The sequence below is a fragment of the Petaurus breviceps genome, unplaced genomic scaffold, assembly GCF_028583685.1.
Source record: "Petaurus breviceps papuanus isolate PSGF00001 unplaced genomic scaffold, PetGlider_PUasm1.0 99, whole genome shotgun sequence".
NCBI lineage: Eukaryota > Metazoa > Chordata > Mammalia > Diprotodontia > Petauridae > Petaurus > Petaurus breviceps.
Genome location: NW_027187465.1, coordinates 402,106 through 419,900, shown reverse-complemented (window position 1 = coordinate 419,900; position 17,795 = coordinate 402,106). Strand labels below are relative to the sequence as shown.

General features: G+C 57.4%; 2 protein-coding genes across 7 annotated transcripts in view; one reads left to right on the top strand and one right to left on the bottom strand.

The window, feature by feature from the left end:
- SFI1 (SFI1 centrin binding protein) overlaps positions 1-10,396 on the top strand; it is a 60,874-nt gene extending 50,478 nt beyond the window's left edge. Inside the window, exons 23-33 of the mRNA XM_069081546.1 lie at positions 38-198; positions 451-525; positions 1,022-1,096; positions 1,542-1,718; positions 1,921-2,180; positions 3,183-3,278; positions 6,387-6,585; positions 7,488-7,641; positions 8,450-8,576; positions 9,900-10,011; positions 10,101-10,396. Of these exons, the coding sequence (XP_068937647.1) occupies positions 38-198; positions 451-525; positions 1,022-1,096; positions 1,542-1,718; positions 1,921-2,180; positions 3,183-3,278; positions 6,387-6,585; positions 7,488-7,641; positions 8,450-8,576; positions 9,900-10,011; positions 10,101-10,205 (1,541 nt within the window). The 3' untranslated portion in view covers positions 10,206-10,396. The remainder of the gene's footprint in view (positions 1-37; positions 199-450; positions 526-1,021; positions 1,097-1,541; positions 1,719-1,920; positions 2,181-3,182; positions 3,279-6,386; positions 6,586-7,487; positions 7,642-8,449; positions 8,577-9,899; positions 10,012-10,100) is intronic.
- Positions 10,332-17,795, bottom strand: part of PISD (phosphatidylserine decarboxylase) — a 54,852-nt gene continuing 47,388 nt past the window's right edge. For 5 of the 6 annotated variants that reach the window (XM_069081548.1, XM_069081547.1, XM_069081550.1 and 2 more), the window contains 5 exons: positions 15,586-15,822; positions 14,996-15,251; positions 13,647-13,802; positions 13,112-13,272; positions 10,332-11,916 (listed from right to left, as the gene is read on the bottom strand). In XM_069081548.1, the coding sequence (XP_068937649.1) occupies positions 11,692-11,916; positions 13,112-13,272; positions 13,647-13,802; positions 14,996-15,251; positions 15,586-15,822 (1,035 nt within the window). In that variant the 3' untranslated portion in view covers positions 10,332-11,691. The remainder of the gene's footprint in view (positions 11,917-13,111; positions 13,273-13,646; positions 13,803-14,995; positions 15,252-15,585; positions 15,823-17,795) is intronic. The other variant, XR_011167122.1, reaches the window with a different exon arrangement.

Below are 17,795 nucleotides of genomic sequence, written 5' to 3'. Positions count from 1 at the left end.
GAGTCCGGATGTCCTCACCCCACTTTGGTCACTCTAGGTCGTCTCCGAGCCTTGTTTCAGCGCTGGCGGGAATGTGGCCAGAGGGCTTCCCTGCAGAGTGCTCAGCTGCAGCTGGCCACTCAGCACCACAGAGGGAGGCTGCTGAAGGCCTGCTTGGCCCACTGGAAGAAGTACCACTTGGAGTGTATCCGGAAGATGGTAAGCTGCTGTGGGAGTCCGAGGTCAGAGGCCAGGGTGTGGGAAAGGCCCCAGGTGAGGCCAGACCAGCCGTGCCTGGGCTGTCAGCTGCAGGGGTGGGGTTGGCTGATCACTCCTGGAACCAGGGGCTAGTTTTTGCCTAAGTCCAGGGAAAGCATAGAGCGTATCAGGCCTTCAGGGTTCTCTTGAGACTGTCCAGGGCCCAGCGTCCCCTGGAGCACTGGGAGCCAGCCCCTGTTGCTTTTCTCTTAGCTCCTGCAGAGGCAGAGTACCCAGCTGATGGCTCGGAGACTCAGCTACTCCTCCTTCTCCATGTGGAAGCGCCAGGTGGGCAACCTGTGTCCTCTCTGTCCATGGCCTCCGTCCCCTCTTCAGGGAACCAGTGGGAAGGCAGGACCTCTGCCCCAGCAAGAAGGGGGATGATGCACTGGGGGCGGGGGGATCCTTGGGCTGTGCTCTGTGACATCCCCTCGTGTCTCCCAACAGTCCTTTCTGGGGTGCCAGCGGGAGAGCACCTGGGCCCCTCCCAAGTCACTGTGGGGGCCCAGGTGCAGGCATTCACTTCTCCTGGAGCCCATCCCCTCCCCTCTTCCATCTGGGCTCTCTCTGTCTCACCGTGTGTCTTGTCTCTCCCCCTCCTCTGGCTCTGTTTCTCTGTCTCCCTGCCTCTCTCTCTGCATCTGTCTCTGTCTGTCTGTCTGTCTGTCTCTCCTTTCCCTCTCTCTCACCCCTCCGTCCCCCTCCTTCCTTGCTCTCTTTCTTTGACATGCCTTTACCTTCTTGGCCCCTCGTGGCATGTCTGACCCTCATCCTTGGCTTGCAGCTTGGGGAGAAGCGGTGGGAGCAGCAGGCCACTGTCCGGGCACTCTGGCTTTGGTCCTTCACACTGCAGGGAAAGGTAGGTGACCCCGGCCCCATGCGGGGCTCTGGCTCTGGGAGCTCTAGAACACGAGCCCCTCTTTGACGGGAGGGTCCCCGGGCTGAGGCCGTGAGTGGTGGCTAGGGCCCTCCAAAGCCAGGCTTCTCTGCTGCAATGAGATCTTGCCCCGGCCCCCTCCCCTCATTAGAGCAGAGCACCTGGCCCATTGTTACTTCATGCTCATCGTGTGTGGAATTGATTTGGAGACTCATGCGAATGCCCACATGTCACTCTCACCTCGCAGGCTTCCTCTCCCGCAGGTGGGTGGCGAGATCCTGGACGAGCTGTGGGTGTTACCCAGAGCCTTCCTCTGCTGCCTTGCCTTCCAGATGTGCCTGTCATGCCCAGGGAATGTGGCCGTCCTCCCTTGGTCCTGCAGCCCATGCACGTTGCCCTGCGGTCATGTGGGCTGCCTTTGTTGCAGGTTTGGGATGCGTGGCTGGGATTTGTGCTGGAGCGGAGGAGGAAGAAAGCGCGGCTGGAACAGGCTGCACTGGCCTACCATGGCGGCCTGGTCCACGAGGGCGTCACCCGCGTCCTGAGGTTTGTGGCTAGCATGAAGAGCTTCCGTGGGCATTTCCACGCCCAGCAGCAGGCCCAGGTGAGGACCCCCGTCGTCTCCTCCTTTGCTCCCGAGACAGTCCGATGGGCTGGGCACACATGGTCTGTGGTGTCTGCTTGGCTCATGGCAGGTGGCTGGACCCATGGGGAGGCTGCACCTGGGCTGGTATTTGGGGGCTGCTCCCCATCCCTGGAGATGGCCTGCTCTGGCCTTAGGATGGGGATCACTGTGTGTTGGGCAGGTGGCTCGCAATCTGCACCAGGTTGTACGTCGGTGTGCCACGCTCTGGAAGCACAAAGCCTTGGCCAAGGACAGATCCTGCTCCCCAGGTGCTGCTTCCTGGAAGAGAATGACATTCGAGGGCCCTGTTACTGTTGCCCCGCCTGCCGCCGCCGGGGAAGCCGCCATGGATGTGAAGCCATCAGGAGCTCCTCAGAGGCCCAGCAAGTACTGGGGCTGGCCCCTTCAGCTGGCTTCTGGAGACCCCCACCTCCCTGACCCGTGAGTGACCCTGGGTCTAGTCTGCTGAGTGGTCTGTCCCTCTGGGGGCCTCCCACCCCGTCAGTGTCCAGGGGCCCCAAGGCCGGTTGGGGTCCCCTGGGAGCCCTCCTTTCTCAGTCAGGTGTATCCGTGATGGCCACTGACTGTGTGCAGGTCGCTGCGGGCACTGCTGAGCCTCTCACATGGCCCCTGCCCTTGGGCTCCTTGGCAGGTTCCCAGCGGCCCCAGAGCTCAGACAGGATTGAGCTTGATCAGGGTTTTGGGAGCTGACAGTAGAGTGTGGATTTTCCCTCCTTCTTTCTCCTTCTCCCCCTTCTCCTCTGCTCCACCCCTCCTTTCCGTGCCCACTTTGGCTGAACCCCTGGCTCTCCAGGGTCCTTCAAGGAAAGGACTGACTTCACACATGTGACTGGTCCTTCTGCCCAAAGCCTGGGTGGGGCCTGGCAGGGGGGAAAGCTTATGTAGCCCTGGAGCTGCTACGGAGCTGAGTCAGTCAGCTCTTATAAAGTGCCTACTATGTGCCAGGCTCTGTGCTAAGTGCTAGGGATAAAAAAAAAGAGGCAAGAGACAGCCCCTGCCCTCAGGGAGCTTCCAGTCTAATGGGGGGGGGGCGGGGGCAGCCTGCAAACAGCTGTGTAGACATACAGGACAAACAGGAAGTAGTGGGTAAAAGGAAAGCCCTGGCAGGAGGCAGGCTCCAGGAAGGCTTCCTGGGGGAGGTGGGCTTTGACCTGGGCCCTGAGGAAGAGAGGACAGGCTGTGGAGACGAGGAGCCTGGCTCTGTTCTGCCCCTCACCTGCTATTAGGACCTCGGCTAAGGGCTCACTGTTTGCCTCCGTAAGATGAGGGGGCTGCAGTGGCAGATTTGTAGTCCCAGGACCAAAGTGCTGGCGGCCCCTGGCCTCTCCATCCAGCCCATCCAAGTTCCAGATGTGCTGGGCCAGCGAGCTCGTACAGGGGCTGCTGGGCAGGGAGGCAATCTCGCCGTTTGTCTCTTCCCAGGAACATCATCCGGCCTGTAAGGAAGCAGCCTCGTTGTCCTGACTTCCTCCTGGACTCCCTGGAGAGGGATGGCACCACAGGTCGCCTGTGTCCTGGGTAAGGAGGAGAGCCCCCTGCTGACAGCAGCCATGGTGCAGACAGGGAGGGCTCTGTGCCCGGTGCCCAGGTCTCCATCTCCATGCCTGCAGCTCGCTCAGAGCTGACCTGGCCAGCAAATGGGCATCCGTCCTCCCCCTCCCTCAGGAGACTTGAATGCCAGGACAAATCAGCTTTGATTCCAGTCTGCCCTTTGTGACCTAGAGATCATTGTCTTCAGACCTGCCTCGATGTGCCAGTTGCAGCCCAGGATGGAGCAACATTCCTACCTGAACCTCCCACATATTCAGGATTCCTCGAATGAATCCCTGGGCCGGCCTTGGCATCACCTTCTCTCCAGGAGCCTTAGGGGCCAGGAGTCTGAGGGATGCCACAAAAATGACTTCTAGGACCTGGGACCTTGGGCTCCAGCTTGTTCAGCTCCTTTCCTTGTCAGGGCCTCTTCTTCTCCTATAAGCTGTGGGGGCTGGGACTTGGATCTGAACCTTCCAGTTCGATTCTGTTTTCCTGGAGGTTGTCCAGGGGGTTCTTGGATGTGGGAAGACCCTGGTGACCACCTCAGCAGAAAGAAGAGCTAGAGACAAAGGCGTTTGGGAAGGACAGTGCCTTCTGGTGTCGCTGCCCAGAGTTAGAAGCACCTGCTGGCACATGTGCACCTATGCTTTCTGAAGACTGCCTTGGAGAAACCTGGGACTGCCTGACTGCCCGAGGTGGAGGAGGAGCCCTCTGAGGGCCTGGGTCTCCCTGGCAGGGAGGTGCTGGGCCTAGGGAGGCCAAGGCCGAGGCCACACCTAGATTTGGTGAAAGCCAGTCTCAAGGGCTTAAGACAATTAAATTCCTTTGATGGAGGAAAGTCATCCCAGAAGGAATGGGAGGAGTTAAGAAGGGGAGGCTGTGACGGTGGCATCTATTAGAAGAGACCAGTGTGGATCCTTGGGGAACTCACCAGCTAACTCCAGTTTTAAACATTGACCAGCAAGTGCTTAAGTGTTTGTTGCCTGCCAGACACCATGCTAGGCCTGGGATACAGAGGAAGAATCCCTGGCCTCAAGGAGCTTATGGACGCAGGATGGAGACAATCAGTGCATCCAGAGCAGGACCCTAGAAGGCAGAAGGTGACGTTCAGGAGAAAGGCCCAGATGATTAAGGAGACCAGGAAGGGCCTCCCACAGAAGTGGTCCGAGTTCTTCAAAGAAGCCAGGGATGCTGAGGGTCAGAGGGCAGAGCATTCTAGGCCTGGAGGCAGGAGATGGAGCCTTGTGCTGGAAGAACAGCAGAAAGGTCTCTTTCCCTGGATTGTAGAATGTGTTGAGGGGAAAAGACTGGAAAAGTGGTAGATCCCAAACAGGTGGCTCCTCCTTGGTCCTGCCTTCATGGATATGGAGAGATTTGACAGATGTGAGCCACTGTTAGTACATTTGAAAGATAATGAACAGGAGAAGTCCTACAAGATTGGAGGACTGATGTCCCAATTTTCTTTTAATTAAATTTTATTTTTTTCAGTTAACAAGTGTTTAGGGGGAGCAGAGTCTATAGACTCTTGACTTTGTTTCCCACCCACATCAGATGGATGGTTGGCCAACTCTAGATAGGAAGGCAGCGATTCCAGAGGACCACAATTTGGCCACAGTCAACCTAGCTTTAGCAAAACTCATCAAAGTGGCACATCCTTCTTGTGTCAGGATGCACCCAGAACTGGTTCGACAAGCAGATCTCCAGACAAGTCCATGTGGCAAGAGGCGTCCGTGGTAGGAGCCCAGAGATCTGGACTGGGGCCCATGCTGCTTCAAACGTGGCTGGATTAAATTCTTAAAGGTCTGCTCATGAGATGTTCTAGTGACATTCAGCTGGGGGGGATCACGCCCTTGGGCTGCATAGAGAGAGGCCTGAGCTGAAAGCCTGCTGTTCCCTGCTCTCATCAGATTTCGTCTGGAGTATCAACTTCCATTCTAAGCCTTCCCCCTTTTAAAATGTATTTTTATTTATTTTGTTAAATATTTCTCAATTACATGCAAAAAAAATTTAACAATTTTTAAAAATTCTGAGCTCCAAATTCTCTCCCTCCTGCCCTCCTTGAGAAGGAAAGCAATTTTATATTGGTTATACAGGTGCAGTTATACAAAACATTTCCATAATAGCCGTATTGCAAAAGAAAATACAGACAAAAAACTAAAACAAGAAAAATCAAGAAAGAAAAAAAGTCTGCTTCAATCTGCATTCAGGTTCTGTCTCTGGAGGTGAATAGCCTTTTCCATCGTGGGTCCTTTGGAATTGTCTTGGATCTTTGTCCCAATCAGAGTAGCTGATGATTCACGGTTCATCATTCTGCAGTGGGGCTGTTACTGTGTACCATGTTCTCCTGGCTCTGCTCACTTCGCTTTGCATCAGTTCATCCCGAGTCTTCCGAGGTTTTTCTTACCCTGCTCATCATTTCTTACAGTGCAGTAATCTTCCATCACAATCATATACCACAACTTGCCCAGCCATTCCCTAGTTGATGGGCACCCCCCTCAGTTTCCAATTGTTTGCCACCACAAAAAGAGCTGCTAAAATGTTTTTGTACAAATGCATCCTTTTCCCTTTTCTTTGCATTCTTTGGGGTACAGACCTGCTAGCGGTATTGCAGGGTCAAAGGGTATTTATGATATGGCCCTTTTTAAGAAGGACATCAGTAAGAAGCTTCAGAGTGTGTGGAGAGGGGCTGTCAGGGTGGGGAAGGGCTTTGAGTCTGGGCCACGTGAAGACCTGAATAGAGGTGTACCTGGGAGAAGTGACATCCTGTGGGGCAAGGATGTGTGAACTGCCTTCAGGCATTTCGGGGGCTACCTCTGTGAGCAGGGATTAGGCTTCTCCTGCTTGGCCCCAGAGGGCTATATCTCACCAGGAGGGATGGAAGGAGGCTTCTGACTCTAATGCCAAGTATGTGCATCCCCGTGTGGATGGGCCACTCTGAGAGGTAGCTGGGGCCCCTTCCTATGGGGTCTTCAGGCAGTGGCAGGACAAATGCCACAGGGTAGGCTATAATGGGGGTCTTTGGTGTGATGTTGGATTCTCAGATTCTGTGATTTTTGTAATAACGTGTTGACTGACTGGCTCTCTGTGTCTTAGGCTTTTGACAGAAACAACTGTGCCTCTGCTCCCTGCCCAGCCTAGCCCCTCTGCCACTCTGGTGGCTCTAGGACCCAGCATCAGGACCTGTGTGGACTCCAGAAGCCTCCCGAAGCCTCCTGGCCATAGGCCCCTCTATGCTGAGGCTACTTTGCCTCCCCCCTCCTCCATGGCAAGTGACCAAGACCCCATGGAAAGGGTGAGTTGCTTCAGGCACCTCTCTGCCTTCCCTCCCTTCCCCCGACCTCCTCCTGTGAGTGTCCTGGGGTGAGCCCCAAGCAGGAAGTTTTCCCCACATATGGCCCAGTATCATCACCCTGTAGATGGACCACATGCCTAAAATGAAATCTTTCTGAAAGAGAACAATCCATGGGTAGAAGCTGGAGAGGAATGCCACAAATATCATGGTTTCCTTGGATTGGTTTTGTTCCCTTCCCAGAAAGCTGATGCGACCCTTTGTCTTCCGTTCTTGACCTCTTGTTGGCCTCCTCTTCCCCTTCTCAATCCACACCCACTGCCTGAGAAGGGCTTCCAGGCCTTTCGAGAGACAAGGCCAACATGGCCGGAGGTGGCCATGCAGTCCTAGTCCAGAAGGCTCCCAAACTGTCCAGCTTCTGTCTCTTAACTCTTCCTATGGCGTGGGAGCCTGAGGGCTGCCTCATTCCCAGCCTCCCTTGGGCTTGTCCGCAGGCGCATGTGGTGGAGTTATGTGACCTGTCCTTGATCCCTTCTGGTCCTGACCCAGAGGATCACGACAGGTCTGGGACCAGCTGGCTCTCAGACCCTGGTCTGTCAGTGCTGCAGGCTTGGGGCGGGGCTCCCCACAGTGAAGCCGGGCCATCTCCTCTAGGGATCTTATGGTTGGAGGAGGCCGTTGAGAAGCCAGAGTGAGGAGAAGGCATCTTCGATGGGCATTTCTACCTGCCCCCAGATCCTCTCATACATGAGGAGGAAACGCAAGGCCTGGAGGGCCAAAGACTTCCAGAGCTGCTGCGCGACCTGCGTCGGTGCTTCCCTTCACACTGGCCACAGGCTCCTGCTTCTCTACCCTCTGCCCTGATCCCCCACAGAGGGAGGTCATCCCATGCCCTTGCCTTCCAGTGCGCAGTTGGGACCGCTCCCTCTGAGCTGGGCCCCCAAGAGTCCAAGGCTGCTGTTGGTGAGACAGGGCGTCTCCAGCCTGGTGGCCACCTGCTTCTTCCTGAGGACTTCCTAGGGAGCAAGAGGAGGCCCAGTCTGGGCCTGGAAGCTTCAGGTAGGGGATGCCTTGGGACATGATGCAGATGGTGCCATGGCCTCTGTCTTCCTGCATGGCCACCGCAAGCCCAGATTTGGAGCAGAGGAGAGCGCAGCATCCTTCGGGAGGTCTGAATGCCAGCTGGGCGGCCGTGGGCAGGGTAGCCAGCCTCCTTCCGTGCTCTCACCACGTGTATTGTGGGAGTTGCCAAACCTGCCATGGGATCCTCAGGGTGAGAACGTGCCCAGGGTGCCTCCTTGCAAGCTCTGCAGTGCAGGAGCTGGACCCGGAGCCCGTCCCTCCCTTCGGGCATCCTCAGGCCTGGCACGTTTGCAGAGATGCTTTGGTCCAAGGAGAGGCGCCCTAGGATGGCCAGGGACCCTTGAAACCACTTCACGCCAGCCCCGCTCTGTACAGAGGCCATGGCTCAGAGCTCAGTTTCTGTCTTCAGATCCCTGGTTCTCCACACAGGGTTTTGTGGTCCTGATGTCAGTGGGAGGGGGGCGCTGCTAAGCACTTCATAGGTGTCTGGTTCTCACAACAGCCCTGGGACCTCAGGGTGAGGAGATTGAGGGAGACAGGTCAGGTGACTCACCCAGGGTCCCACAGCTAGAGTGTATCTGAGGCTGGATTTGAACTCCAGTGTTGCTGACCACTGGCCCAGCATGCTGTCCATTGCACCACTGAGCAGCTCCTGAAAAGGGCAGGGGTAGCCCGGGGAGCTCACATGCCCTGCTTGGAGAACTGGAAGCCAGAAATGAACTCGAGGTTCCCAGCCAGGCAGCCTGGGGCCCTGGGAAGCTAGGTATCTGCATCTCTCCCTCAGGGAGCTCACAGGCCCACACTGGGAGAAGGGCACTGGGCATCCCAGGAGACAGCGCTGAGCTGGAGGTTGAGCTGGAGGAGATCCAGGAGAAATTGTGCAGTTACCAGGCCAATAAGGAAAACCTCAGGTAAGGCCCCTGCCAAGGCTCCCGAGGGCCATTGAGGCCAATGACCAGCCAGCTGGGGCACAGCTGCCTCCTGACAGGCCCCACCCCTGTGACCTTTCTTCCCTCCCTGCACTCCCTCATGCCACTAAGCCAGTGACAGATGGCTTTGTCTGGCATTCAGGGCTCTGCCCAGTGTAGCCCCAGGGCCCTCCAGAGCACCATGACAGGTCTCTCCTGTCTCCCAATCTTTGAAGACCCGCCTTCCCATGTTTTGCCCTCCTCAGATGTAATGGATATGTTGGCTTGTGGTATCAACTGGTGCCTTTGGGTGGGAGATCCCTGGCACAGCCCGTGATTATAATCTGAAGTCATTTCTAGGTGGCTTGGGAAACATGTTCCTTAGTCATTCTTGGATGACAGTGCATTGCCACGTATGGGCACCATGGCTTAGTGGGAAGGTCCCATGCTTGGTGGCAGATCTAAGCTGAGACTCTGGGGTCCTGATGTCCATCCCCAGGCAGCCATGCCCCAGTGGGAGAAGAGCAGCCTTGAAGCTGGGGTGGGGGGGGCGAGGCTTGGAGACCTGTGAGGCCCAGAGAGGGGAAGGAAGCAGCCCAGGATCACCCATGTCTGCCGCTGGAACCTGTGACTTGTCTGACCTCCCAGGCCCGAGCTCAGGATGTGGGGCTTCCCACCTCCTTTGGTGACACATTCTGCCCCTTAGAGCTGTGAATCCAGAGCTGGGTCCCCACTAGCGCACTTGGCACATCTCTGGATCACTGTGACCTGTGTTGGGGGCTTCCCTTCCCATCTGTCTCCCTAAGCGGGAGGGGATGTTTCTGAAAGAAGAGAATGAGATTCAGGTCTTTCATCAGGTCCCTGTAACCCAGCCTCCCTGGACCTGCTTCCTCATCTGTAAAAGAGGCAGCGAGGCTTGGGGGCGGGGGACCTTGAGGCCATGTGTGGCCGAAGGTTCCACACCCCTGGCTGGGGTCACCTGGTGGCCAGCATTGTGGTCCTTGGGGATGTTTCCCCTCCATGTCCCTGGCAGAGGGCAGGGAAGTGAGCACCGGGGGGTCATCATCGCTAAGTCGCTCCCAAGAACTAGGCCTTAATTGCCTCCTGTGTAAGATGTTTTTCAAGGTCCCTCCTACATTTCTGTTGGCAGCATAGCACAGTACAGACCTGGGTTCAGATCCTACCTGTGTTTAACCATGTAGCCGCTAACAAATAATTTACCCTTGTCCTCTCCGGCTGGAATTGATCTTGGACTTGGAGAGGAAGGTCTTCCTTTCCCAGGGCTCTGCATGTCTCTGATCGCTGCGCCCTGTCCCTCCCCGCCAGGTCCTGGCAGAGACAGGCCAGCAGCCTGAGGAAGTGGTTAGCGCTGAGCATGGAAGACCCCAGGCCAGAGGAGGAGGAGGCAGGGCAGCAGGTGCAGCAGGAACTTCACCAGGTACGGTGTGCCTTTGCCTCGGAGAGCCAGAGCCGCCAAGGGGCCCCATCATGGGACCCCGGCCCCAGCCCGCCTGCTTTGTCTTGCAGGTTGAGAAGCACATCTCCCATCTCACGCAGGAGCTGCAAGCTGAGCGGCAGCAGGTGCAGCGGTACATGGCCCGCCTCCAGGTCCTGAGGGCTGCCTTCTCGTAGCGCCATTAGCTCCTGGGATCCCCTGGACCAGCACTGTCCTCTCCATCCCGTCCTGCCCCCTCCCCCCCTCAGGCATTTAGTGCCTTAGCTTGATTTGGGATGGACTCATAAGGTACTAGACACACATGAGGCAATTGTGATGTATTTTTTATTTGAAAATGTTTGCAATTAAATGAATTCCTGTTCCCTAAGTCTTCCACTGACATACAAAAATACTGTGCTACTGATACAGTTGAAGATTCAATGGTTTCTCCGGCAGGAGAAATTCACAGCGTCACCAGCATCACCAGGAAGCCCGGTCCCTTTTCCCATTTGTTCACCTAGCGCTGCCCCTGCGCCCCATAGGGCTGGCCCGGGCCACGCCCACCTGCCTGCCTCTTTCAACACAAGCTGATTGAAATCAAGAGCGGCAGACTGCCCTGTGCCCAGCGCAGGTTCCTGGGCAGTGCCCAGGCTGTGCTGGCCGCCACAGGGGCAGGGGCCTCTTCTGCCCCCGCTGCTCCCCAGAGCCCTGCCTCTGGCCAGCTACCATTCAAGGAGACCCGGAGACTAAGGACCGGAGGTGATGAAAATGGGAACCAGGCAGGTGGACAGGATGCCTTGGGCTGGACTGGAACGGCCACACCTCCCGCTCTCCTGGGTTCATCTGCTGGCGGCTGAGCCAAGCAAGCCTCAAGAAGGCCCATCAGCCTTAGCTCCTCTCTTCCCCTGGCCCCCCTACCCAGAGGCCTGGTCTGCCATTGCCAGCCTCCCTGACAAGCCCCAGCACACAGCCCATGTTGGCAAGAAAGAGGAAAGAAATTCCCAGTAGTAAGTGCTGAGGAAGATTTGGCTTTTCCCCCCACCATTTTCAGAGTAAGTAAATTTTAAAAAATGAAACAAACACCAGAAATCAGCCCAGTGTTTGGAGTGGGCTCCAGCTTTTGGTCCACAGTCAATGCTGGATGCATTTCACCCCATGCACCAAAAAGAAGGCCATCCTGGAGCCCTGGCAGGACCTGGGGGAACAGGACAGGGCAGGGGATTAAGGCCCGAAAAGGTCCAGGAAACCACGGGAGTCTCTATTGGGAAGAGGTGACAACACCAGGCTACATCCCACAACGGCCACTAACGGAAAGAGAATTCAAATATTTGCCACCTTCAAAAGAAAACCATCAGCCTTGGAACCTGAGGCAGTACATGGACAAGGGGGCTTCCAGCTCAGCCTGTGCCTGCACTGCCTGGGGGCAGAAGGGATGCACTGCCTGGGGGCAGAAGGGATGCACTGCCTGGGGGCAGAAGGGACGGGAGAAGGCCAGCCTCCCTGTCTCCTCCCTTCTCAGAGGCGTGACTGGGGGAGCCAGGGCTGTTCAGGCAGAGCAAGGCACCTCGTCACTCCCCACAGCAGGCCCAGGGGCCGCTTCCCATTCAGTCCAAAGTCTTGGCCTTCACGCTGATCTGAAGGAGTTTCCTTGGTAGCGTCAACCTTGTGGTGGAGACGCTGGCTCTAGAGGGAGCCCAAGGCTTCTCCAAACCGAATTTTCTGCCCTGGCTTCAGATGAAAATGAAAGTCTTTGGGAGCCTCGAAGATGAGGACGATGGTAGAGCCCAGGTTGAACTCTCCAAGGTGCTCTCCCTTTCTCATGGGGATGCCCCCCTTGTTGCTGTGCGTGATGAAGCTAAAGTCATTGTAGGAGCCCTTGCTGTACCTGGGGCTGTTGGTGTGCAGGTCCTGGAGGGAGACAAGGTCAGCAAGGGTGTGGAAGTCGGGCACCAGAGGCCAGCAGGAAAAGCTGCTCCCGAGGTGGCCTGATGACTCGCCCTCCCTGCCAGGTTAGCCTAGTCCTGTCTCAGAATGTGAGGGTAGAGAGTGGTGGGCCTTCATTCAGCCAACAGAATCCCCTTCTTTCAGGGGCCCCCACAGTCAGGAAGCCTGAGTTCAGATGTAGTCTCAGACACTTGGTAACTGTGGGACTTGCCTCTGCCTGACTATTTCCTCATCTGTAAAATGGGGATAATAGCACCCACCTCCCAGGGTGGTTGTCAGGATATCTGTAAAGTACGTTCTAAATCTCAGCATGCTGTCATTATCATAGTGCAGTCACCCCAATTTCACAGAAAGCCTTCCAGTGAGGGCGACCCCTCGGCTTGCACTGGGAGGCCGATTTTCTGAAAACCACAGGTGCCTGCGCTGGCCCAGCTGCAGTCCTACCAGGGCAGGCTACCACAAGTCTGTGCCTTTTTCCAGACATTTGTGGCTTTCCTGAATTAACAGTTTGGTGTTAGTGAGCTTGGCATCCACTGGAGCCCCCAAATCTCTTTCAGACGGTTACCTACCTCCACACCCCCAGCCTATCCCTGAGAAGCTGACTTCTTCCTGTTGGAGGGCGTCTCATTAGGGTCTGCTCGATACTGAGATGTTTGGGGCTCTGGACCTGGCCCAGTGTTTGCAGCCGCTCCCCATCACCCCATGCCTAGACCCTCCCCCTCTCCATCCTCCTTCCCCGAGCCCAAACTTCCTAAAACTCGCTCCTCTCCACTGCAGCTAAGACACAATACAGGTTATGAGGGCCTCTGGCATGTAAAATTCATCCCAGGCTGGACCCAAGTCATCTTCCCCCTTCACACACACTATTCTCTCATGAACGCACACCCAGGATAGAGGCCCCCGCCCTCCAGGAGGGGAGACAACAGGTAGGCAGGCCAAGGAATAGGCCTGAAAGGAATGGGAGGCCAGGCTGGTGATGAGGTGCCATCTGCCTGGGAGTGTCAGGAAAGGCCGAATGCCTGAGGGGGTCTTGCAACTGACCTACAGCCCTACCAGCTTCCTCATTGCTCCCCTCTAGGTTCTCTCCTACCCTAGGCCTTGGAGGCAAATCTAGCATTTCAGCACTGTCTGGGCACCCCGAGGCTCTGCATTTACTTACCCGATCAAAGTAGATGCGGATGGAGCCCACGTTGGTGGCGCCCACAGCCGTGAGGGAGAAGAAACCGTGCTTCCAGTCCCCGGTCAGGACAACCCTCTCATTGTGGCAGAAGAGCTCCTTAATCCAACGGGCGACACCAGGATTCACTGACATCAGGGAGCCTGCATCAGGGAGAGGGAGGGTTGGTGCCACAGTGTCCGGCCTGGGGTGGCCTAAGGAGGGTGTTGGACTAAGTGCTCCCTCGAGGGGTGTGAGAGGGACAGGGAAGGGGGCACAACAGAGCTTGGGTCAGATGCTGCCACCTACAAAGACATGCTCAGGATACCAGCCGGCCCTGACAGCACTGGTCCCATAACCCCCTGAGCCTGACTCTTGGCCCAGGTTATTCCTACACAGCCTATCTGGGTACAGGCCACCCATGTTCTTGGGTGAGGCCCCCCGTGTGGCTCAGCTTTTCCAGCCCAGCTCTTCCAGAACTAGCCCTTTCTGGGGGATGGAGGTCGATGGGCGCACCAAAGCCGCCTCAGGGGCCTACCTGGGAAGTGGCGCCTGTGGGCAACTCTCCAGTCTGTGGGGGAGTGGAAGCAATGGTAGTCCCCAGGGGCCAGGTAGATGACACAGTGGTAGAGCTCATTCCCCTCCTTGGTGACCAGCTGGTTCTGGAAGGAGTTGCGAGCTGTGGCTGCGGAGGCTGAAAGGAAGGATGGCAGAGTCAGGACACTGGTGCTGGATGGACCCCAAGGCTAGCTGTGCCTGGAAGCCTGGGGCCGGCAAGCTGCAGTGCTGGCCGGGGCTCAGGCCGGGGAGCATGGTCCGTACAGACAGGGCCAGCTGCAGGACAGGGCTGGCTCACTCTTCTAGCTGGGTGACTAAGCAGGGAAGGCACCCTCTCTGAGCTCTGTGCAAAGGACGGGAGCCGCAGCCCCACCTTCCCGACTGGCTGGCTGGCTTAGCTTGTGAGGGAGGAGCCCGTGGCTCTTCTGCAGGTGCCAGGTCAGCCCTGGGCAATGATGGGCCTCCAGAGCTGGCCTGAGCTAATGCTCCCAACACAGAAGCTGCCAAAACAGACCTGGGCCCCAAGTCCTAAGTGGGGGCAGTGCTTTCCCCACTCAAGACATCTGACACTTCATAATTTAGGTGATGCCATAGTGCAGAGGGCCTGAAGGCAGGAAGACCTGAGTTCAAATCCAGCCTCAGACACGTCCTAGCTGTCTGACCCTGGGCAAGTCACTTCATTGAGTTTGCCTCAGTTTCCTCATCTGCAAAATGGGCTGGAGAAGGAAATGGCAAAGCTTTCCTGTGTCTTTGCCAAGAAAACCCCAGTCGGGGTCACAGAGAGTCAGATGTGGCTGAAAATGACCGAATTACTCCAGGAGGGGGTGGGCAGAAGACTGTCCCACTTCCCCCCAGGTACAGAATGGGACACCGAGGCGTCAAGGTGACCTCCTTGGCCCAGAGTTGGCATCTGATGCTAAATGGGTCCCTTCTCCCTGTGAACCAGGCAGCTTTTCCTGGCACATGGTAACACACATCTTGACAGAAGGCCCATTGCCAGCCAACTCCCCTAGCTGAGCAGCCTGGGCTCCCATGTAGATGCCCCACCCCAGCCCAGCTCTGAGTGGCCCATGATGGTCTGGGGCGCGCCCCAGGCGATGGAGCCACAAAGCAGGGCTACCCTGAGCACCCAAGGGGCTGCCTGCTATGGGCCGGGCGCCATCTCAATGGCTCCACATGCCCATTCTGGAGGTGGGGATACTGAGACAGAGTGAAGTAACTTGCCAGGGGTCACCCAGTTATTAAGTGTTTAAGGACGGGTTTGAACTCGGGTTGTCTCGATTCCAGGCCTGAGTGCATGAGCCCCAGAGCACGCTGCAGCTGACTTACCCTGGCTGCCGCTGCCGCCGCCTCCATTACCGCCACTGCCGCCTCTGTTACCACCTCCATTACCGCCGTTGCCGCCTCCGTTACCGCCATTGCCACCCTTACCACGGCTGCTGTTGTTGCCGCTGAAGGGCAGGCCATTGGGGGTGTCACGCGGGCCCAGGAAGGACTCCAGGGAGTAGGTGACCCCCTTCACCTGTTCCACCTCGCAGTTCTGCACCTGGCCAAAGTTGAGGATCTTCCCATCCGATGGGCTGATCTGGAAGGCACGAGGGGGACCGCCGTGACCCTCAGCCCCTCTGCACCCCTCCCAAGCAGGGTGGTCCCTGGGCTTCCGGGGCCTGTGCAGTTAAGTCCTCAGTGGGAGCCCAAGAAGGCCAAGTGGGCAGCAGAGGGCAGTGGTGGAAGGAGCCTTCTGGGTGGCCTCACCTGCCCTCTCTGGGCCTTAGTTTCTTCCTCTGTGAAATGGGCTCAGGCTTGCTTTTTAGGGACTTGTGATCCAGGGTTCTCTGGGCCTAGTTCCCAAAGCCTCTTCCTGCAACAGGCCCCCCCACCCAGCACACAAAGTGTTCCCACCACCCCTGGGGCCTCACCACGCTGTGCAGGCCACACACGGGCCGGGCCTGCGGCTTCAGCTTACGGCTGAAGAACTCGCTCAGGTTCCTGTAGTGGCCAAGGTCCTCCACTGCGGCCTCCGCCATGTTCACCCCAAACGTCCAGATGTAAAGGCTGTACACAGGCTTCCGGAGCCAGGTGGGCAGCTCCACCTGGTTCAGCCGTCCCCAGGCCCGGGACAGCAGCCGCGTGGGCACAGACTTGTACAGGGCGACCTGCAGCCACACCAGGGGGCAGCATGAGAGGGAGGGAGGTCAGCTGTGGGCCAGCCCTGACCCGCTGGTTCCCCACCTGCTCGCCCCCTCCCGCCCGCATTTCCTTTGGGTGGCCCCTCCCCTAGAACCTTTCAGTCTGATGTTTCTGCCAGCCTTGCTCTGGCTGCAGGGGGAATGCATATGCAGCCTGGAGACCCTCCCCAAGTTTTGTGATGTGGATAACATCTGCCTGAAAATCCTATGCTGCCTCAAGGAAATGAGCCTTTGGCTGGGTTGGATCCAGGCACCTGGGGGTGCTTCTAGAGGTAAACAGATACCCTCCCTTCCCTAGGGAGGATTCCGAGTGGAGCCATCTTGAATTTGGAGGGGGAGAAAGGGAAGATGAAATGTAGCTCAGGGACCCCCCCAGGGGCTCATCACTTGAAGAAATCAGGGCTGGGAGGAAAGAACCTCAGGGAGAGGGTCCTAAGGCCCGGAATTCAGTGACCTGGTCAGGCCTCAGTGTCCTCCTGCATCAGGTGAGGCCCCATGAAAGGACAGAAATTAGAGTAGAAACAGCAGTGGGTTCTGAGCCCGAAGACCAACACCTGGGTTGGAATCTGGCCCATGGCAGCCTTTCTCTGGGCCTCTCTTCTTATCTGTATAATGGCAGGTCCCCAGAGGGGAGCAGGAGGCCTAAGCACTCAATCATCGTGGTGAGAGAAGCTCCGGGGCCCCCACCGCCCCACCCTCAGGCTGGGCTGCTGCCACCCAGATGCCACAGCCTCAGACACCGCATGCTACATGCTTCCCTGGCTGCCACTCTGTCAAATCCCACAGGCCTCAAAAGCAATTTGATTCTGACTTTAAACACTGAAGAGGCCCTGAATGAAGGGATGGCCCCTGTGGCTCTCCCATCCACGCTGCATGCTGGGAGCACGTGGGCAGCCCGCTGCCTTCCCTGGGGGGCCTGTGCACCATCCGCCCCAGTCCTCTCTTGGCCTGTGCCTGGTCAAGCCTGGGGGGCAGGGGACGATCCGGCTGCCCTCTGAGTAGACCTCAGAACCAGAGCTCATCAGCTGCTATCATCCCTATAAGCCTCATCCACTGGGGCAGCATGCCTGCCCAGGAGCAGCAAGGAAGAATGAAGATGGCGGACACCGGCTGAAAGCCTTTGGTCTGGAGCTCTCCAGCAGGCCCTGACATGGGGGGAGAGCTCTGTGGCCCAGCGCCCTATCCCTGGGGGGTCCCACTAGCTGTGGGGGGAGGTGCCATGACCTATGGGGATCCAATATGTGGGGAGTCAGGTCCTAAGTGACTGGTGGGGAGAAGCTGGAGGAGTGAGTGTGGCACTGAGGCCTCACTGAGGAGGAGGACTCATGGTGGGGGATGTGGGGGTGCTGGTCTCAGTTGATGACCTTTGCCCTTGTGCCCTGTAGGCAGCACAGGCCCAGGGAGGCCAGAGCCCCAGGGCCTCCTCTCAACATCCCCCATCGCTGCTGGAAGCTTCTGTGGGCTGCCCCCCCTCTCCTGGGCAGAAATGGGCAGCCTGTGCAAGAAATCCCATTTCTCTGTTTCCTTCTGGGATCTGACTGTTGGGAAACCTGCAGAGATGGGGGCGTTAGGAGGGAGGCTGGGCTCCTCAGAGGAAGCCCTGTAATCCCTCTGGGGCCAAGCCGCCCCTTCTAGGAGGTGGGAGCAGGAAGGGTCCCTCCAGTGCCCTGATCTGTCCCGGGGGCAGTGGGAGCTGTCCTTCGGGTCCCCACGTGTGCCATTCTGGACCAGGCAAGGCCCCTCCCCATCTTTCCTCACTCCACTGCTGTAGGCTGAGGCTCCAAGAAGCAGCGGCCCCAGCTAACGTTATACACAGGGAATCTAAAAGTCCCTCCCAAAGTGCTGGGGCCGTGAGGACACAGACCCACAGGTGGGCATGTGTACAGAGGGACTCATCCCCACCAACTAAGTGCATTTCAAGCAGACTCTCCCTCTTCTCT